General features: G+C 40.9%; 1 protein-coding gene across 1 annotated transcript; it reads right to left on the reverse strand.

Moving 5' to 3' along the window:
- Positions 1-425: 425 nt before the first annotated feature.
- Positions 426-12128, reverse strand: LOC133095679 (H-2 class II histocompatibility antigen, E-S beta chain-like). Its single transcript, XM_061197426.1, is given in 8 exon segments — positions 426-473; positions 763-786; positions 1270-1380; positions 2137-2418; positions 5131-5305; positions 5308-5402; positions 8950-9070; positions 12099-12128. Coding segments are annotated over 8 exon segments (852 nt in total). The 3' UTR covers positions 426-459.
- Between the last annotated feature and the right edge of the window lie 6499 nt (positions 12129-18627).

The following is an 18627-nucleotide window of genomic DNA, read 5'->3' on the forward strand; positions in this document are numbered from 1 at the left end:
CAGGAACTCAGGAAGGATAGAGGGGGAAATTCTCACCCTCCCGCTGCCCACCCTCCCCACCAGACGCTCCCTTTCTCTCTCTCTCTCTTTTTTCTTTTTTGCCTATGTTTTTCCTTGAAGCTGTATCAGACAGATGCTTCTCACTCCACGTTTATTTGAGCAAAACTTTGTAAAGAAATGTGGGTTAAAGATGTGTTCAGATGAAAGGGAGGCCATAAGGCTTGAATATAAAAGGGACCAGGAAAGAATGAAGATAGGATACTGCCTTCAATATTCCGGATTTCCAGGTCAAGCGGCAGGGGCTGAGGAAGCCATCAGGGAGGAGATTTTTTGCAGGAGCAAACCAGATCTTGAGAAAGTACTCTCTTTGTGGATTAAAAGCCCAACAGGAAACACTTTCATGCTGCAAAGTAGCTGAGCCAGAAGGTTCTTCCTCTTATGAGTGTCATTATCTTCACTTCAGTTTAGGAGTCCTGCAGAAGACAGAAGATAGAGTTGTTTTTACTACAAGCTTAATTCTACAAGCAGCTTCTTTCCCCCTCTCCCAGGGTCTCATGTTAAAGCAGTACTGTAAGAAGGGAAAAAAAATTCCTAGATCTCCCTGAGCCAAAGCTACTTAGAGAACTGGCCTTTTGTTAAGTGGCAAGAAGAAGTTTAGAATTCAAAAAGTCTTTCCCATTATGTCTGTCTCCTGTCTTGTCATCTCTACAACCAGTTCTAGGAGACCAAATCTATCTCTAAAAGAGGATTAAAGGGCATTACCTGTTGGCTGAAGTCCAGAGTGTCCTGGGAAAGAGAAGAGAAGATATATATTTAAACGATATGGAAGGAATTCTGTCCCCAGATACCACGTCCCCAGCCCCAGGCCCCCACCTGATATTTCCCTACACCACAACACTTATCCCCTAACGCCAGGGTAGACAGGAGAGCAGACACTAGGAGCATGTGATCCATGAAGTTTCTGTCACAAAATTCCAATGTAATTTCATCAGCTTTTGTGTCTCTTCCTGCATTTGCCCCAGGATCTCCACCCAAAATCTCCATGCATGTTAACTCTTCTTTTATCTCTACAGGCCATCACCTCTTATTTTTCAACCATAAGTAACCATGAACTGTTGATTTCTGGATTTCTGGAAATTTGAGGTCAATAAAGGGGAAATAAAAGTTTTATACACAGTCACTGATATACAGAGAACAAACTTGAGCAAAACCATCTTTCTTTCTCCAAAAAAGTCTGTGGGGCATCTCAGCTGCCAACAGGTTCCTTACCTTTCTGATTCCTGAAGTAGATGAACAGCCCCACCCCAAGGAAGAGCAGACCCAGAACAGAGGTCCCGATTCCACTCAGCATCTTGCTCTGAGCACATTCAGACTGTGCCCCTGGGAAAAGAAGCTGGTTTCAGTGATTCTTATCCCAAATCCAACTGCTCTAATTGAGATTCTGAGATTGAGATCTTTGAGAATGGGGAAAGAAGGCTGCCCTGGAAGAACTAGAATGATTGGTCATTTCTGGAAAAGAGGTTAAAAATACAGAGTAGCTACAAGGTTAAGACATTGAACTCATTTAAATATCACAGCCCTGACATAAGGCCATGACTACAACATCTGATGGGTGAGGAGCCTGGGACTCAATGATATTATGTAGCTTGTCTAGGGTGACAGAGCTAATAAAAGGCAGAACTGAGGTTGGACTTCCCTCATGTCAGGAAGGTCCCTACATTGTAGAGGATGTGCCCCTTCACAGATCACAGTGAACATCTCAGACAAACAGTGTCAGAAGTACAAGCCCAGCCTGAGGCAGGAGACTGGTGCCCAGGGCCATGTAGTGACCATGACCTGAGATTTCATGGAGGCTCAAAACAGGGACACCTCTTTTCTGCATGGCAGGCAGAATTGCCTCCTAGGGGGTATAGGTACTTGTAGAAAATATCATAGGATATCTGTAAACTATCAGGATTTCTATCACAGGATATTATAAGGTTCCTGTGATATCCTCAATAATAACCTCAGATGAAGGAGAGGTGAACATGGAGCAAATAAACACATGCTATGGGGAGAGGAGAAACCTAACCCTCAGAGGTAAGCAAGATCCCTCCTTGGTAGGTGACGAACTTATGAGGCCAGAAAGCTTCTCACTCCATTCCACTGTGATAGGGCTCGTCCGGCTGGGGTGCTCCACATGGCAGGTGTAGACCTCTCCACTCTGAGGGACTGTTTCAAGCATCACCATGGTCTGGAAGGTCCAGTCTCCATTAGGGTTCAGGCCTGTGGAGACCACCCCAGCCTCCTCTTCCTGGCCGTTCCGGAACCACCTGACTTCAATGTGGCCTGGATAGAAACCATTCACAGAGCAGACCAGGAGGTTGTGGTGCTGCAGGGGCTGTGTCTTTGCAGGATACACAGTCACTGTAGGCGCCACTAGGAGAGAAAAGGTAGAGGGGATAAGTGAGGGAGACAGAGTAAGTCTCGTTGGTTGGCTGCCTTTCTGCCCCAAGTCTCTAGTCCCAGTCTTCAGTCTCCGGCAGGCCTCCCTGAAAGCTGGTCATGTAGTCCAACAGAAATTAGTGCCATAAGACTTGACTTTAATGCTTACAGTATGGGCCCATTAGATCTGACAGATGTTCAGGAAATTTGTTTTCTATTGTTTTGTTTTTTCATAGCATGAAAGAGTTATTCATTGTTGAATTGATGTGTTTGCAAATCTTTGCACAGTATATATAGTGTATTATTAATAGCATGATTTCTGGAGCCAGGGTGCCTGAGTTCAAATCCAGGCTCTGCCTCTTACTGATTGATCCTGGGTGAGTTTTAAAATTCCTCTGTGCCTCAGGTTGCTCACCTGTAAAGGGGGATAATAATACTAACTTACCTCTTAGGGTTATGTGAGGATTAATGTACCTAAAGTATGTGAAACGATGGCTGGAACTTAGTCTTTAATATATGTTAGCTATTTACTATCTTCATTTACTTGGAGAGAAAATATGACTCAAAGCAGTGTGGATAAATTAGGGGACAGCTTGGGGTAGATGGGGAGACAGAGGATAAAATCCTGGGAATGCTACACTCACACCTTAGAACACCACAGAAGGGGTTCTACCCTGGGAAGCAGGAATAGACAAAGGTGATTCTTGAACTCTGAGTTGAGTCCCAAGGAAAGCATGATTCCTGAAGGGGAGAGAAAGGACCAAGTAAAGTCATTCATTAAAAAAAACAAAACAAAACAAAACAAAAGCTTATTATTACACTCAGCTGATCAATTCCTCTGCTTTGCAAAACAAGCAGATCTATTACTGGAAGTGTATCATTTTACAATTGTCTTTCTTTTTAAGCTGACATTTCAGTTCAGGGCAGGGTCTGAGACTCATTAATATGTGTGCTTAGTTCCTGAGACAATCCTTGACACCACCGGCCACAATAAACACAATTATTATTTGCAAAAGAGAAACCTGGGGGGAAAAACATTTTTACAGTAATGCAAAGTGGTAGATTTAAGACTGATGGTAAATCATCACTAACAATTTTGCAGTATATTTCATTAAATAAAAATGTTTAAATTCCTAACTTGGAATATAATGAACAGAATCAAAACATAAACCACAAACTGGAGAAAAAGCCAAATCAAATGTCAGCAACTTGTTAATCTTAATGCATAGAGAACCCGTAAAATCACCGAGAAAACCACCAGGACCCCAGACATAGTCAACAATAGATAATTCTTAGAGCCATAACAAAGGTTAGCCAATAAATATGTGAAAAATGTTCAAGAACCTTAGAAATCAAAGAAATAGAAAATAAAAACAAAAAGATGTAAATTTTCAACTGTTTGGTAATGTTGAAAAAAGATCTAATAAAGGGGAATGTAAAGTAAAATGAGGTAAATTGTTACAAGTATAAAAAGGATAATATGTAACTACTCAAATACTACTAGCTTTATAAAAAATAGTAACATCAGCATATTAAGTAACAAAATTATAATTCAAAAAGTTGATTTCACTATCATTTCAACTATGTAAAATATATATACTAAGGAGAAAAAAAGCAAGAAATTTAGAGCTGAAATAAGCTTCAGAGAGATCAGAGGTGCCTCAGAGGCTCCCCTGCCCGCACCTGTCAAAAAGTAGTCTGACACCTTTTCCCCAGTGAAGTGCTCCTGCACACAGACAGACGCGGCACACTTATTTCTGGGGTGTCAGGAGTAAGAGGGTGTGTGCCCAGAGCACGCTGTGACTCTTCTCCTCACAGGCTCCCAATCCTTTCACTTTCCTCACCTCTCCTCCCCCAAACCTTCCCCCAACCATAGACACCTTGAAGTCCCTCCCACATCTCTAACCGCCCACCCCAGTCGGGGTTTCCTCCCCTCCCCTCCCCTCCCCCCTCCCCTCCCCTCCTCCCCTCCCCTCCCCTCCTCCCCTCCCCTCCCCTCCTCCCCTCCTCCCCTCCCCTCCCCTCCTCCCCTCCCCTCCCCTCCCCTCCTCCCCTCCCCCCTCCCCTCCCCTCTCCTCCTCCCCCTCCCCTCCCCTCCCCTCCCCTCCCCTCCTCCCCTCCCCCCTCCCCTCCCCTCTCCTCCTCCCCCTCCCCTCCCCTCCCCTCCCCTCCCCTCCCCTCCCCTCCTCCCCCTCCTCCCCCTCCCCTCCCCTCCCCTCCCCTCCCCTCCCCCTCCCCCTCCCCTCCCCTCCCCCTCCCCTCCCCTCCCCCTCCCCTCCCCTCCCCCTCCCCTCCCCTCCCCCTCCCCTCCCCCTCCCCTCCCCCCCTCCCCCTCCCCTCCCCTCCCCTCCCCTCCCCCTCCCCCTCCCCTCCCCTCCCCCTCCCCCTCCCCTTCCCCACAGGGACCACCAAGGACGCCCGGAGCCTCCCTCCTGCACCCCTCCCGCCACACCTCCCCTCCCTCCCGGGCCTCCCCACACCACACACGCTCTGTCCCCTCTCACAGTCACTGACAAAATCACACACTGTCTCCAGACAACAGGAACCCGCCTAACTCGTACTTGCTCGCAGTCCTACACACCCCCCGCCCCCCGAACGCAGTCTCCTCTGTCCCTGTCTCTGTGTCTCCCTGTCTCTGTCTCTGTCTCAAACACACACCCACACGCACTGCGCCCCCGCCCGCTGGCCGCCCAGCCCCGCGCTCACCTCGCCGCTGCACCGTGAAGCTCTCCACAACCCCGTAGTTGTGTCTGCACACCGTGTCCACCGCGGCCCGTCTCTGCTCCAGGTGGTCCTTCTGGCTGTTCCAGTGCTTGGCGATCGGCCGGCCCAGCTCGGTCACCGCCCGGTACTCGCCCACGTCGCTGTCGAAGCGCGCGCGTACTCCTCCCGGTTATAGATGTGTCTGACCACTAGCCCCACCCTCTCTGTCACATTAGAGAAACGACACTCGCCCTTAAACTGTTGCATGAAAAGTGCTGTGGGGACAGGAAAGATCTGATCACCTGGGCGGGCTCCTGGGAAGAGACTGAAGGCAATACCCACAAATGCAGGGCACCCAGACGGAGGACGGGGCACTAAGACACTCCCTTATTGGCTCCACTGGCACCCCCAACTACCCCACGGGTTCATCTTTGATCTGCAGGGTCAAGCGAGACCATGGTGGGTGGAGAAGACCTCTCTGATCCTAAGGTATTTGGGATGCAGTCAGCTCTGTACTTGGCTGGGGACCTCCAAGCCGGAGCGGGACCAGGATTTGCCCCATCACCACCTCCTCCTGAATGCCTCCACCAGAAAAACACTCTCTGCTTCCTCCTCTCACCCCACGACCCTTTAGCTGTTCCTGAAACACTTCCTTACCTAGTGCTGACCTTGTGCCAAGCCTGTGCTGCTGCCCCCGGGATTCCACAGAAGGAAAAACAAACATCTCCCCTACCTTCTAGGAGCAGAAAATTTAGTGAAAGTGATGGACAAAACCCAACCACACAAGAATTAATTATACAGGAGCCAGAAATGTCACAAGAAAAGCGCGGAGATCTAGAACAGAGAATAATTAATATTAGGGTGTCAGAGAAGTAGTCTCTAAAGACTGATATTTAAGATGTGACATGAAAGGTTAAGTTGATGTGAGCTGAAAGGGAGAGTGGGTGTAGGGGGGTGTATGTGAGGGAAAGAGGAGGCATATTTCAGGTAAGGATAATATCGTGTGCAGAAGCTTGAAAGACATGATGAACTTCTGCAAGAAATCAGAAGAAAACAGTTCACTGAGCACAGAGAGTGAGGAAGGAGGAGGGTAAAAGACTAGACTGGAGAAATGGTGTGGGGTACTTAGAAGCCTTGGAGACAATGTTAGGATTTTGACTTCATACTAAATGTAATGGGAAACCCTAACCCTAACCTAGGTTAGGTAGAGATACGTGAAGCTACTGAAGCGTTACAAGGAGGGTCATTTATGTTTACTTTTAAGAAATAATTGTAGGTACTACATAGAGATTGGATTTTAGGAGTCCACAAGTGGCGACAGGGAGACCATTTAGGAACATGGTAGAATTCTCCAGTGAAGGTGTGCTTGTGGCTTCATTTAGTGTGGTAGTGACAAAGACAGTAGTAAAAGTAGAGTGAACAGATTTGGGGTAGATTGTTGTATGACTTGTTAATGAATTAAATGGTGGGGGTTGGTGGATAGAAGGTCAAGCTTATCCCTCAGGACTTTGTCTTCACATATCTCCACAAATAAAAATCAAAGTTCTCACCATGACCATCAGGGCCTAATATGATCTGGCTCCTGATTTCCTTTCCAACCTTATCTTATTTCACTCCCCAACATGCTTGCTCTGCTTCAGTCACTCTAGCCTTCTTTCTGTCCCTTAAACAGCAAACATCTTCCCACAGTTTGGCCTTTCCCTTGGTCCCTCTCCCTGGAGCATTTGTCCCTTAGATCCCTCACATGTCTGGCTTCTTCTCATCATTTATGTCTCAATTGAATGTCACCTTTCCAGGGAGAGCTCCCTAGACACTTGAATTGAAGGCAGGTGAATCCAATACTCTCTGCCCCATAACCTTGAACTATTCTTTTCAGAGGACTTGTTGCTCTCTGAAATGTTTTTTGGTTTTGTTGGTTGTCATTGTTGTTGTTAAATGTTTATTGGATTGTTGTCTTTCTTGTCATTAAGTAAATTCCAAGATAATTGGGGATTTTTCTATCTTATTCAAATAGGATTGTCTGAGCCTAGAATAGAGCCCAGCATATAATAATAGTTGCTCAGAAAAATATTTGTAGTCTAAATTAATAAACCCGGGGTTCTAGGAATTAATTTTTGTGGGCATCCCAGAAAGCAAGAAAGGGTTCAGCTCCAACGCTGTTTTATTCTGATGACACATTATATCCCTTCTACTTCTCATGAAAAACCCAAATTTCCTCTTTCTTCTTCTACTAGTTGGAAGAAACATTCACAGGTAGGAAATGGTAATTTTAAGAAAAGGGGAGGAGTTCATTATGTTCGAAATCATCCAGCGAACCTGTTGTAGTGCTGTGGGTCTGTGCGTACTTTGGGGATTATCAGATCTGGTGATGACATAGCTGGGGAAAAATAGGGAGGAACTAAAATTTGAGGTAACCAAACATAGCTGATAAAGGAAAACAGAGGGCATGATGCATGATCTTATGAAATTTGGGTCCAAGACTCCAAGAGACCAATGAGTTCCCTTGACTTGCTTACCAGCTTTCAGCCTAATGGGATGGAAACAACTTTCACACTGTCTGTACCATAATGAGGTACATGGTTTCCCATGTAAAACTGCAGATATTTGACTATCTGTGAACTACAAAATCAAAATTTCATATAATTTATTCTATGCTCCGGTCAGAGAAGGGGGAGATATGGGGGAAACTGATAGTATAGGAAGGCTCAGGCTTCCCTGGTGGCGCAGTGGTTAAGAATCCACCTGCCAATGCAGGGGACACGGGTTCGAGCCCTGGTCTGGGAAGATCCCACATGCCGCAGAGCAATTAAGCCCATGCACCGCAACTACTGAGCCTGCACTCTAGAGCCCTCGAGCCACAACTACTGAAGCCCTCATGTCTAGAGCCCATGCTCCGCAACAAGAGAAGCCACCACAATGAGAAGCCCGCACACCGCAACGAAGAGTAGCCTCCGCTAGCCACAACTAGAGAAAACCCGTGCACAGCAACCCAACTCGGCCAAAAATAAATAAATAAATAAATAAATAAATTAGTTTTTTTTAAAGAAAGAAAGTCTCAAAATAGATTCATAATGGTCACTAACCTGTGTTGGGTGTTCAGAAGATGCCTTACATTTTTTAAGGCATCAAAGAACACCCCCATAGGTGCTCTTTATCTACAGGGTCATTCCAAGTACTAAGAATCCTTGCTTCAGCTCCAGGGTGCCTTACCCAGGAGAAATAGAGAGAAAACTAACCCCAACTTCTGTCAAAGAACTCCTAGTACAGGGATTCAAACCTTATAAACATTGGCGTTCAGGGAAAATGGAAAGAAGATAATGGGGGAGTTCCTCATATATTAGGGAGAGGTAGCAGCATCACAGATCCTGTTGAGGACATAAGACAGGACCTTCTAGGAGAGATCTTCCTAATTATTTAGATTCGCCATAAAATCTTCAGAGAAACTTTCCCTTTTTCTTGTACAATTCAACATAATAAAGAGATCTGTTAATGGAAAATTATTTTAACATCATTTTTTCTAAATCTTTTCAAACACCTGAAGGGATGGGATGCAAGGCTGGGGAAGTTTCATTGGAGGACACTTGAGAAGAAATAGACTATAGATACGGAGGCTACGTATGCCACACTCTTTGAGAGGGCAAGTATCCAGGCACCTTTTGTTGTAGATAGATTGGAGATCCATGTGATAAAGATAGGTGGTCACTAAAAACAAAGTCACTGCACCACCAGGGAAGCCCGAAAAGTCACAATTTTTAAAGAAGGCTGGTCTGGACACAGAGATAAAGCTAACTCCCTTCCTTCCCCCACCCCACAATAGCTCACCCCCCAAAGTGTGCACTTGCATTGGGTCTCCCTGGCCCAAGCGAGGGGCGGGCTCAGCACCATCAGTATCACTGTCAGAGCTGCCATCCAGGAGCCTCCGGAGAAATACAGGGACACCATGCTGGAGAACAGGAGAGGACAAGGTGTAAGGGGAGCAGGCAAGCCCCACTCAAATGGGTACAGTGACCCTCTTCCACCCAAGTGACACCAACCAAGGAATTCAGTATTTGATCCTGGATTGGATGATCTCAGTGTTAGAGAACCAATCAGCGTCACAGATGAGAAGCATCATCAGTTACTGGTCAGAGATTCAGCATGAAGGTGCTCTTCTGAAACTTAGAATTTCCTCCATTAAAAGGATTGTTTTAATTTAGTGCTTTAAATGTTTGATCCAGTTGTATCTGACACATTTTATTTGGGCTTCTCTTGAGAGCCAGCTCCCTGCTGGTCAATGATGTATCACATGTTTGAGCCTAAAGATCATTCATTTCTCTTACTCGAAGACATAGATATTTTGACAAATATTAATTGTGTGAGTGTGTTTAGGAGTTGAGCAGGTAGAGAGAAAGTGATTGCAATTTAGGAGACCTTTAATTTGGTCCTTCTTGTACTTGTTGTAGATTTGGCGAAATTATTTAACCTCTGCAATTGAAATGAAGGCACTGTGATCTTTCAGGTATAACAATACTGAAAAATGCTGTGATTCTCTGGATGCTTTAAGGAACACCATCCCCTGGTAACTGATGATGTGACAGGGTTACAGCTGTTGTTTAGAGTATAATCTGTACTTCCTGACAGGCAGGGGTGTCTCTGATAAACTAAAGGAAATGGAAATTTAGTGAATTACTTAACATGAGTGAAAAAACTTTACAGGTTTGTCTCCTGATGCTATCTAAGTTTAGTGGCACCTCCAGAATATTCATAGAGAAAGGGGCTTAGAGGAGGCAATCTGCGTGGAATGGAAGATCTTGAAGACATCTTTGTAACATTTAACTTAATGTGATAAAGCCAGCTGTACTGATCAGAGTTTGCAAGTGACTGAAAGATTGATAAAAAGTCAAAGTCAGCCTTTGACACAACACCTCCTCTTTAGAATAATTAATATTTTATGTAAAATATGTTCAATTCCTTATTCTTGGCTCCCATTAGGATTTTCTTATTTTCTTGGGAACATGTCCTCTTATAATTCACCTTCTCTTGCTTTATCCCCAGAAGATATTATAAGAAGGTGTTGCTAATGAATACATTATGGAGTGTTCATAAATAGAACCCTATGAAAAAACTACGAATTATATCCTTTGATGTAGTCATATAATCTTAAAAATGTAATTCTACTTTTAGATTATTATTACACATTATATTAACATAAATATAATATTTCATATTTAGAATGGACTTTAAATGTAACTACTTATTTAAAATTATGCATTAATTCACACTCTGCCCAAGCCATTCTTTATGTGCCTTAATATTTCTAGTGACAGTACTCATCATGCTGCATTAAAATGATTAAAATTTATTGAGTAAATTTTGAGAGTTTTACTTAGTACCCAGAATTCTACAAAGACTTTTTATATGTCTTTTTAAAATGTAATTCTCACATCATCTCAGTGATTCAAGTGCCCTTTTAATCCTACGAATGGAGAAAATAAAATAGTGGAAGGAGGTTAGATAATCTTTGCAAGGATACAAGACTAGTAAATGGTACACTCCAGATTGAGCCAAGTTACATGTGATTTCAAACCCTGTAAGCTCAGCCATCACATCATACCACCTCAGATTTAATTTCTAAAGAAAATAATGTCCCTTACATTTAAATTATTGTTATCACTTTAATTCACGGATATGTGTATCAATAAAACTACTCCTTTTAATGACTGACAGCATCATGTAAATTGAAGTAGCTACAGTATAGCAATTATAATTCTTTACAATTTCCCTTCATCAACATTGTAACCCTCTTCTGGAAATGACAGTGTTTGCATTTGTCTTATGTAATAATGCCCATTGCTCCCCACAAGTCTCCTGCTTATTGAGGTTGCAGAGGCCTCCAAATTCCTAAATCTAATCCATTGTCCTCAATCATTATTTTAGATTTCTTGGCATAATGTAGTGTTAATCTGAACATTTTGGAATAGAACAGAAATAGTATCTTGCTTACCATGGAATAATATATTTCTATTAATGTGGAAAATTCAAAATTCTTGGAGAGGTTGGGTAGAAGTCACTATTGTCCCTGGATTCCAGAACAATCTATGTCCCTGAGGCTCCAGTGATAGTTCAGTACTATTGGATATTATGCAGTTGCAACCATGAGAATCTCATGCTTAATTTGACCAAGAGAAAATCATAATTTACTCAGAATTAACTAGTTGTGACATGTGAAAATCTGAGAAAGTCAAACTAAGCTTCACCTTAGGTTATAGGATAAGAAGAATGGCAAAGAAAAGTAATTCTATATCAAGAACATACTGAAATAGAATTAAAGAGAACAGTATCAAAACTTGTTCATATAAGTTTGACATGCAATTTACTAATTGTATAATATATATACTGAAACATAGTTGAAGAGAGCACTACCAAAACTTGTTCATATAAATTTCACATACAATATACAAATCTTACAAATTTATTTTTAAAGAGAATGAACCAATGACGATGACCTAAATTCTGTACGTTGTATACATTTATGAATAATAAAAATGTGCTGCTCCAAATATTATATATTTCAACTTTTCTGCAATATTAATTCAATAGAAGGACAGTTCACGTAAAACAATGCAGCAATTGTCACCAAACCATTACTCCTACAGGTGATCTTGAGGCTGAGCGCCTTCACTGAAGGCAAGAGGAGAAGCAGTCCTGCTCAGCTTCTGCTCTGTAAGAGAAGTGTCAAATAAAGGCTTATTTCCTGAAGAAAAGGCAGTTATATTGGTTTCTGGAAGAGAGTGGTTATCAGTACAGAAGTTCTAGTCTTTGCTCTTGTTGTGTGAGACCACAGGTTTGTTTTTATGGAAAATAAATTGCAACACTCGTGCAAACAAACAAGTGGCATCAGAAGCACAGACTTGTTGAACAACAGGAAGACTGAAATTTGTATCATTACGGAATGCCTTGAGTACTACTAATCGTCACAGACTAGGACTCACTTGTAGTAAGCCTGAAGGGTTGCAATACATTGGGGAAAATGGGGTCTTAGTTGTCAGCAAGCCAGTTGGCGTAGAATGAGTCTTGTCCAAATAGTCTCAGAATATTCTCTGTAGTTTTCGGAAGCTACCATCACTAATCTGGAACTTAGTGAGAAACAGGTCAGTGGTCCCTTCATTTAAGGAAAAACTATTATTAATAAGAAATGGTGAGAGTAACATCATCATCATCATGGTGGAGTGAGATGTTTCCTTTGTCTGTCCCCCTCATCTACAACCACTGAAACATGCACAACTCAACACAGATGGCTCTGCCTGACACACCAGGATGCCGGAGAATGCCACACATCTATATATCTGCAGGTGGGTGGACTGGAACACACAAAGCAGGCAAAGCAGGAAAACAGTGAAGGTGGTGCCTGGGATCCAGCGCCCCCAGCCTAAGCAGCTGAGCTCGCAGCCCTAGAGAACCCAGCAGCCACAGGGCAGGTGGAGCACAGGACTCTAGCCTCCTGGCCACAACAGTGCCCACAGCCACAGGGAACTAGGCAGCAGCAGTAGGGGGGCTTACAACCCCATCCTTCCATCACAGAGGAACCCACAACTCCAACCCCCCGGCCTCTGCCCACAGTGGTGGTTCCAGTGTAACTGACAACTCAGGACAGAGTAGAAAAGCCCTTGACCCTGGCCCCCCTCCCCCCACCCTCTTCTTCCCCTCCCAACAGCAGCAGAGCCTGTGACTCAGGAGACCCCCATGCTCCATCCAGAAGTGCCCATCATCCCATTGCCCCAGGTGGCAATGCCAGCGACACTGGCAGCTGCAAGGTACCAATGACCCAGGAAGTACAAGCAGTAGCAACGAGGGTACTAGGTGGCCAACACCTCTGACAGAGGCAGTGAGAGGTGGAAATTGCCAACTCTCAGACATAACCAGAGGCAGCTCAGGTAAGAGAAACCAAAAACCTGTGCTGTAGCACCACCTACTGGAAAACACAGAAAGAACTCAGAATTAAGGTTTTAAAATTTTTTAAAAGCTTTACCTAAAGAAGAAAGGTGTTCACTACTTCAAATACACCAGCAGAGGAACAACTCTTCAACCACCATGAAGAACCATTGTTACATGGTACCACAAAGAGAAAATGACAAAATGGCAATTCTCCAGAAACCAAACTTAGAGTCATGGACTATTGTGATCTGACAGAGATTTCAAAATAACGAGCTACTAGAAAATCCAGAAAGGCAGTTCAATGAGCTCAGGAATAAAATTAAGGAACATAAGGAATATTTACAAAAGAGGTAGAAACTCTAAAAAGAAAAAAACAGAAATCCTAGAGCTGAAGAAATCAATAAATGAGATGAAGAATGCATTGAAAGCATTGGAAATAGAGGAGACCATATGGAAGAGAGACTTAATGAGTTTGAAGATAGAAATCTAGAAATGATACAAATAGAAGAGAAAAGAGACTCAAGATCTAAAAACAAATGCTGAAATTCTATGAGAATTATTTGACTCTTTTACAAAGGGAAAATTAGGGTAATGGGTATCACAAAAAAATAAAAATAAAAAAAGAGGGAGAAGGGAGCAAAGAGTTTATTCAAAGAAATAATAGCTGAGAAATTCCTAAACCCGTGAAAGGAACTGGATATGCAAGTCCACAAAGCTAAGAACAAACCTAATTATCTCCATGCAAAAAGACCTCTGTAAGACACATTACATTAAGTCTCTCAAAAATTAATGACAAAAAAAGAATTTTAAAGGCAGCCAAGGAAAAAGGATGGTATACTCCAAAGGAACCCTCATTAGACTATCAGCAGATTTCTCAGCAGAAACTCGACAGAAAGGTGAAATGACAAACTCAAACTTCTGAAAGGTAAAAACTGTCAGCCAAGAATACTCTATCCAGCAAAGTTATCATTCAGATATGAAGGAGAAATAAAGGCTTTCCCAGACAAACAAAAGCTGCAGGAGGTCACCAACATAAACCTTACAAGAAAAGTTGAAAGTGCCCTTCTACCTGAGACAAAAAGGCAAAAGTACACAAATCTTTAAGTAAGATGATATGCTGACAGACAGAATCAGAAAATTGCAACTCTATATCACAACGGATTTTAAAACACTTCATTATAGCATGAAGGGGAAAGGGAGAAATAAAAGCAGTAAAAATAGCTATAGCTGCCTCAATTTGGTAACAAGCTCACAACATGGAAAGGGATAATTTTAGACAACAGAAACATAAGAGAAGAAGAGGAGAAGGATGGAACCCGTATGGACAAATGAAGATACGATGCTATCAGCAGAAAAAGGACTATTTTATCTGTAAGACATTTTATACAAACCTCAAGGTAACCAAAAGACATAAACCTAGAGCAGACACACGAAACAAAAAAGAGGAAACTGAGAAAAACATTATGCAAAACCACCAAACTAAAATGGCAGACAGAGACACAAAGAAAATAAATAATGGAGATACAGAGCAACCAGAAAAGAGAAGACAAAATGTTAGTGCTAGGTTTTCATTTATCAATAATCACCTTAAATGTAAATGAATTGAGTTCACCAATCAAAGGCACACAGTGGATGGATGGATTAACAAACAAGACCCAACTATATGCTGCCTCTAAGGAGACTCTCCTCAGCTCTAAAGACAAACAGGCTCAAAGTGAAGGGATGGAAGATGATACTCCAAGGAAATGGCAGCCAAAAGAAAGTGGGTGGAGCCTCACTCATATCAGACAAAATAGACGTCAAGCCAAAAAAGATAAAGAGACAAAGATGGACATTTTATAATGATAAGGGGAAAAATTCATTAAGAAGACATAACTGTTATTAATATATGTGCACATAACACAGGAGCACCAAAATATATAAACCAAGTATTAATCTATCTAAAGGGAGAAATCAACACTCAACACAATAATGGTAGGGGTCTTTAACACTGCACTTATATCAATGGATAGATCATCTAGACAGAAAATCAACAAAGAAACAGTGGCTTTAAATAAAACATTAGGCTAGATGGATTTTAAATATTTGTAAAGACATTCCATCCAAATGCAGCAGAATACACATTCTTCTCAAGTGCACATGGAACATTCTCAAGAATAAACCATATGTTGAGACACAAAACAAGTCTCAATAAATTTAAGAAGAAGATTCAAATCATAGCAAGCATCTTTGCTGATTACAATGGTATGAAAATAGAAATCAACTACAAGAAGAAAGCTGGAAAAATCACCAATACACAGAGACTGAACAACATGCTACCAAATAACCGTTAGGTCAATGAAGAAATCAAAGAAGAAATTTTTAAAGTACCTAAAGATAAATGAAAATAAAAATATGAAATACCAAAACCTTTGGATGCAGCAAAAGAAATACTAAGAAGGACATTTATAGCAATACAGGCCTACCTCAAGAAAAATCTCAAATAAACAATTTAGCCTTACACCTAAAGGAACTAGAAAAAGAAGAATAAATGAATCCCAAAGACAGTAGGAAGCAAATATTAAAGATCTGAGTGGAAATAAATGAATTAGAGAGTTAAAAGGCAACAGAAAGGATCAACGAAACTAAGAGCTGATTCACTGAAAAGATAAACAAAATTGGCAAACTTTTTCTTTTTTAATTCTCAAATCTTTAGCTAGACTGACTAAGAAAAAAAAAAAAGAGAGAGAGAAAAGGATCTGATAAATAAAATCCGAAATGAAAGAGAAGAAATAACAACAGATACCACAGAAATACAAAGAACTATAATAGAATATTATGAACACTACACACCAACAAATTGGACAACCTAGAAGAATAAACATATTCCTAGAATCATCCAGCCTTCCAAGACTGACTCATGAAGAAACAGAAAATCTGATAGACCAACCACCAGCCCAGAGATTGAAAGAGTAATCAAAAACCTCTCAAAAAACAAAAATCCAAGACCAGATGGCTTCACAGATGAAGTCTACCAAACATTCAATGATTTAATATGTACTGTTCTCAAATTATTCCAAAAAATTGAAGAGGAAGGAATTCTTCCTAACTCATTTTATGATTCAACATTATCCTGATAGCAAAACCAGATACAACACACACACACAAAATTACAGGCCAATTTCTGTGATGAACATACATGTAAAAATCCTCCATAAAATATTAACAAATGAAATGCAACAGTACGTTAAAAGGATCATACACCATGACGTGGGATTTATTACAGGGATGAAAGGATGTTTCAACATCAGCAGATCAAACAACATGATACACCATATTAAAAACTGAAGGATAAAACTTACATGATTATTTAAATAAATGTATGAAAAGCTGTTAACAAGATTCAATACCTATTTATGATTAAAACTCTCAATAAAATGGATCTAGAAGTAACAGAGCTGAACATAATAAAGGCTAATTAAGGCAAACCCACAGTTTACATCATACTCAACTGGGAAATTTCTAGTAATTTTATAAATATGTGCAACTATCACCACAATCCAGTTTTAGAACATTTCTGTCACCCCAAAAAGTTTCCTGTTTACAGTTAATTCCCACCCCCACCCCAAGCCCTAGAGACCCACTGATTCGCTTTCAGTCTATAAATTTGCCTTTTCTAGATGTTTCATGTAAATGGAATCATATGACAAGTAGTCTTTTGTGTCTGCCTTATTTCACTTAGTATATTTTTGAAGTTCATCCATTTTGCATCATGTATCATCAATTCCTTTAAATGTGTTTCACTTGTTCTTTTTTATTGCTAAATAGTTTTCCATTGTATAGATACAGTGCATTTTGTTTTTCCATTCACTGACTGATGGATACCAGGATTGTTTCCAGTTTTGTGTTATAATATAGCAACTAATGTTGCTATGAACATTTGCACATGCATATTTGTGAAGTATCCATTTTGTTTAAAGGAATGAGTATGGGATATACCTGGCAAACAACTTGAAACTCTCTATACAAATCTAAACCTCAAATGTCCAGGGATCTAATTCTGGGCTTTGTTTTACTGGTGCATATAACAAATAATGAATCAATGCCAAAAAGTGCTTAATAAAATAAAGGTATAATAGGTTTTAGCATTTTAAAAAGTGAGTCATTCCTCATTATGTGTCTTTTAAAAAAAATTTCCCTGGAAGATATACTTTTCCTCACAAAATTAAGAGTCAGTATATGTTCTAAAATCAAGTAAATAATCCTCCTGCTTGCTTGCTTTTTGGGGGGAAGGAAGTGGCTTATGGCTGATATTTAAGTCTCAATGCTAAAAAAAAATCCTTGCAATGATGCTGTCCATTAAATACCTATCATCCTTCATAAGGAAATTACTAAAAACACAGTCTAATAGTTCCATACCCTAAAATCATCCTCCTTACCCATGGGCCATTTCTTTCTCTCTAAAAAAGATTATTTTAAACCTTTTCTTCCCTTGTGCATCACAGGAGGCAGGCCCATGTCACAAAGGATGAATCATGGTTTGTCTGAGCCTACCGTTGTAATCCATGGTCCTCCTAATGTGTGGGGAAGTGGGTCTATTGGGAAAACTCTGGAAAAAGTTTGGTTGCTCCTTATAAAACCACACGAGAAGAAACAGTTCTCTTTTCTTGCCTTTAAGATCATTGGTGATGCAACTGGCTTGACGAATTGACCAACTCTGGAGATTCCCTACCTTGGGTCTATCTGTTATGTGAGATAAATAACTTAAAGAAAAGTAAAGCCAATTAGATTGGATTATCTGCTACTAGCAGCAGAAAGCATCTTCATAGATATATGCATACCGTATACTTTAATTCTACCTTATCATTTCACACCACAGGTCTCAAATAAAATGAGACAACTTATTTTTTCATCTCAGAGAACAAAGTGACAGTAAAGGTGCAACCCTGGGATCAAATAGAACTTATCCCAACTGTATGCACATTGCAGACATGACTACTGGTTTATCCAACTCCTACAGGATGATAACCTGTTTCACACAAATAACACAGTATAATTAACATATGCAAAAATAAGCTTTTAATTTGCTTGAAAATAAAATAATAGTTATGTCTGACTGTGGAGAATTCAACTCTTACTTTGAAATAAACTTCTGAATCTATTAACTACTGTTTAGATTTGATTTACATTTGAAACTGACTCTTCAGATGGAATACAATAGCAGAACCCACCATCTTCTTAACCAATTTAATTACCTTTCTCTGAGCCTATCCAACTCCCTTACATTATTAAAGTCTTTGGAATTTAGAACTATATACTTATTTACAATTATAGTTCCACAATCTTTTATGCAAGGGTCAAAAAATGTTTGATTTACTTTTCTAGCTTGTTTCCCATCATATACTTTTTGTCAAGTTTGTTTTAATCATTCCAGTTTGTTTTTAGTTTTTATGTATCTCCTTGCTAAACTTTTGATTTAAATTTTTTATTACATAAAATATTTGAATGTCCCTCAAGTTAAAACTATTAAATATATTCGAAAAATTCTGGCTTTCATATTTGTCCCCTTTAACCTATTCTCTCATCTGGCCCTAAAGGCAATCATTT

Source organism: Eubalaena glacialis, chromosome 7, assembly GCF_028564815.1.
Source record: "Eubalaena glacialis isolate mEubGla1 chromosome 7, mEubGla1.1.hap2.+ XY, whole genome shotgun sequence".
Taxonomy (NCBI): domain Eukaryota; kingdom Metazoa; phylum Chordata; class Mammalia; order Artiodactyla; family Balaenidae; genus Eubalaena; species Eubalaena glacialis.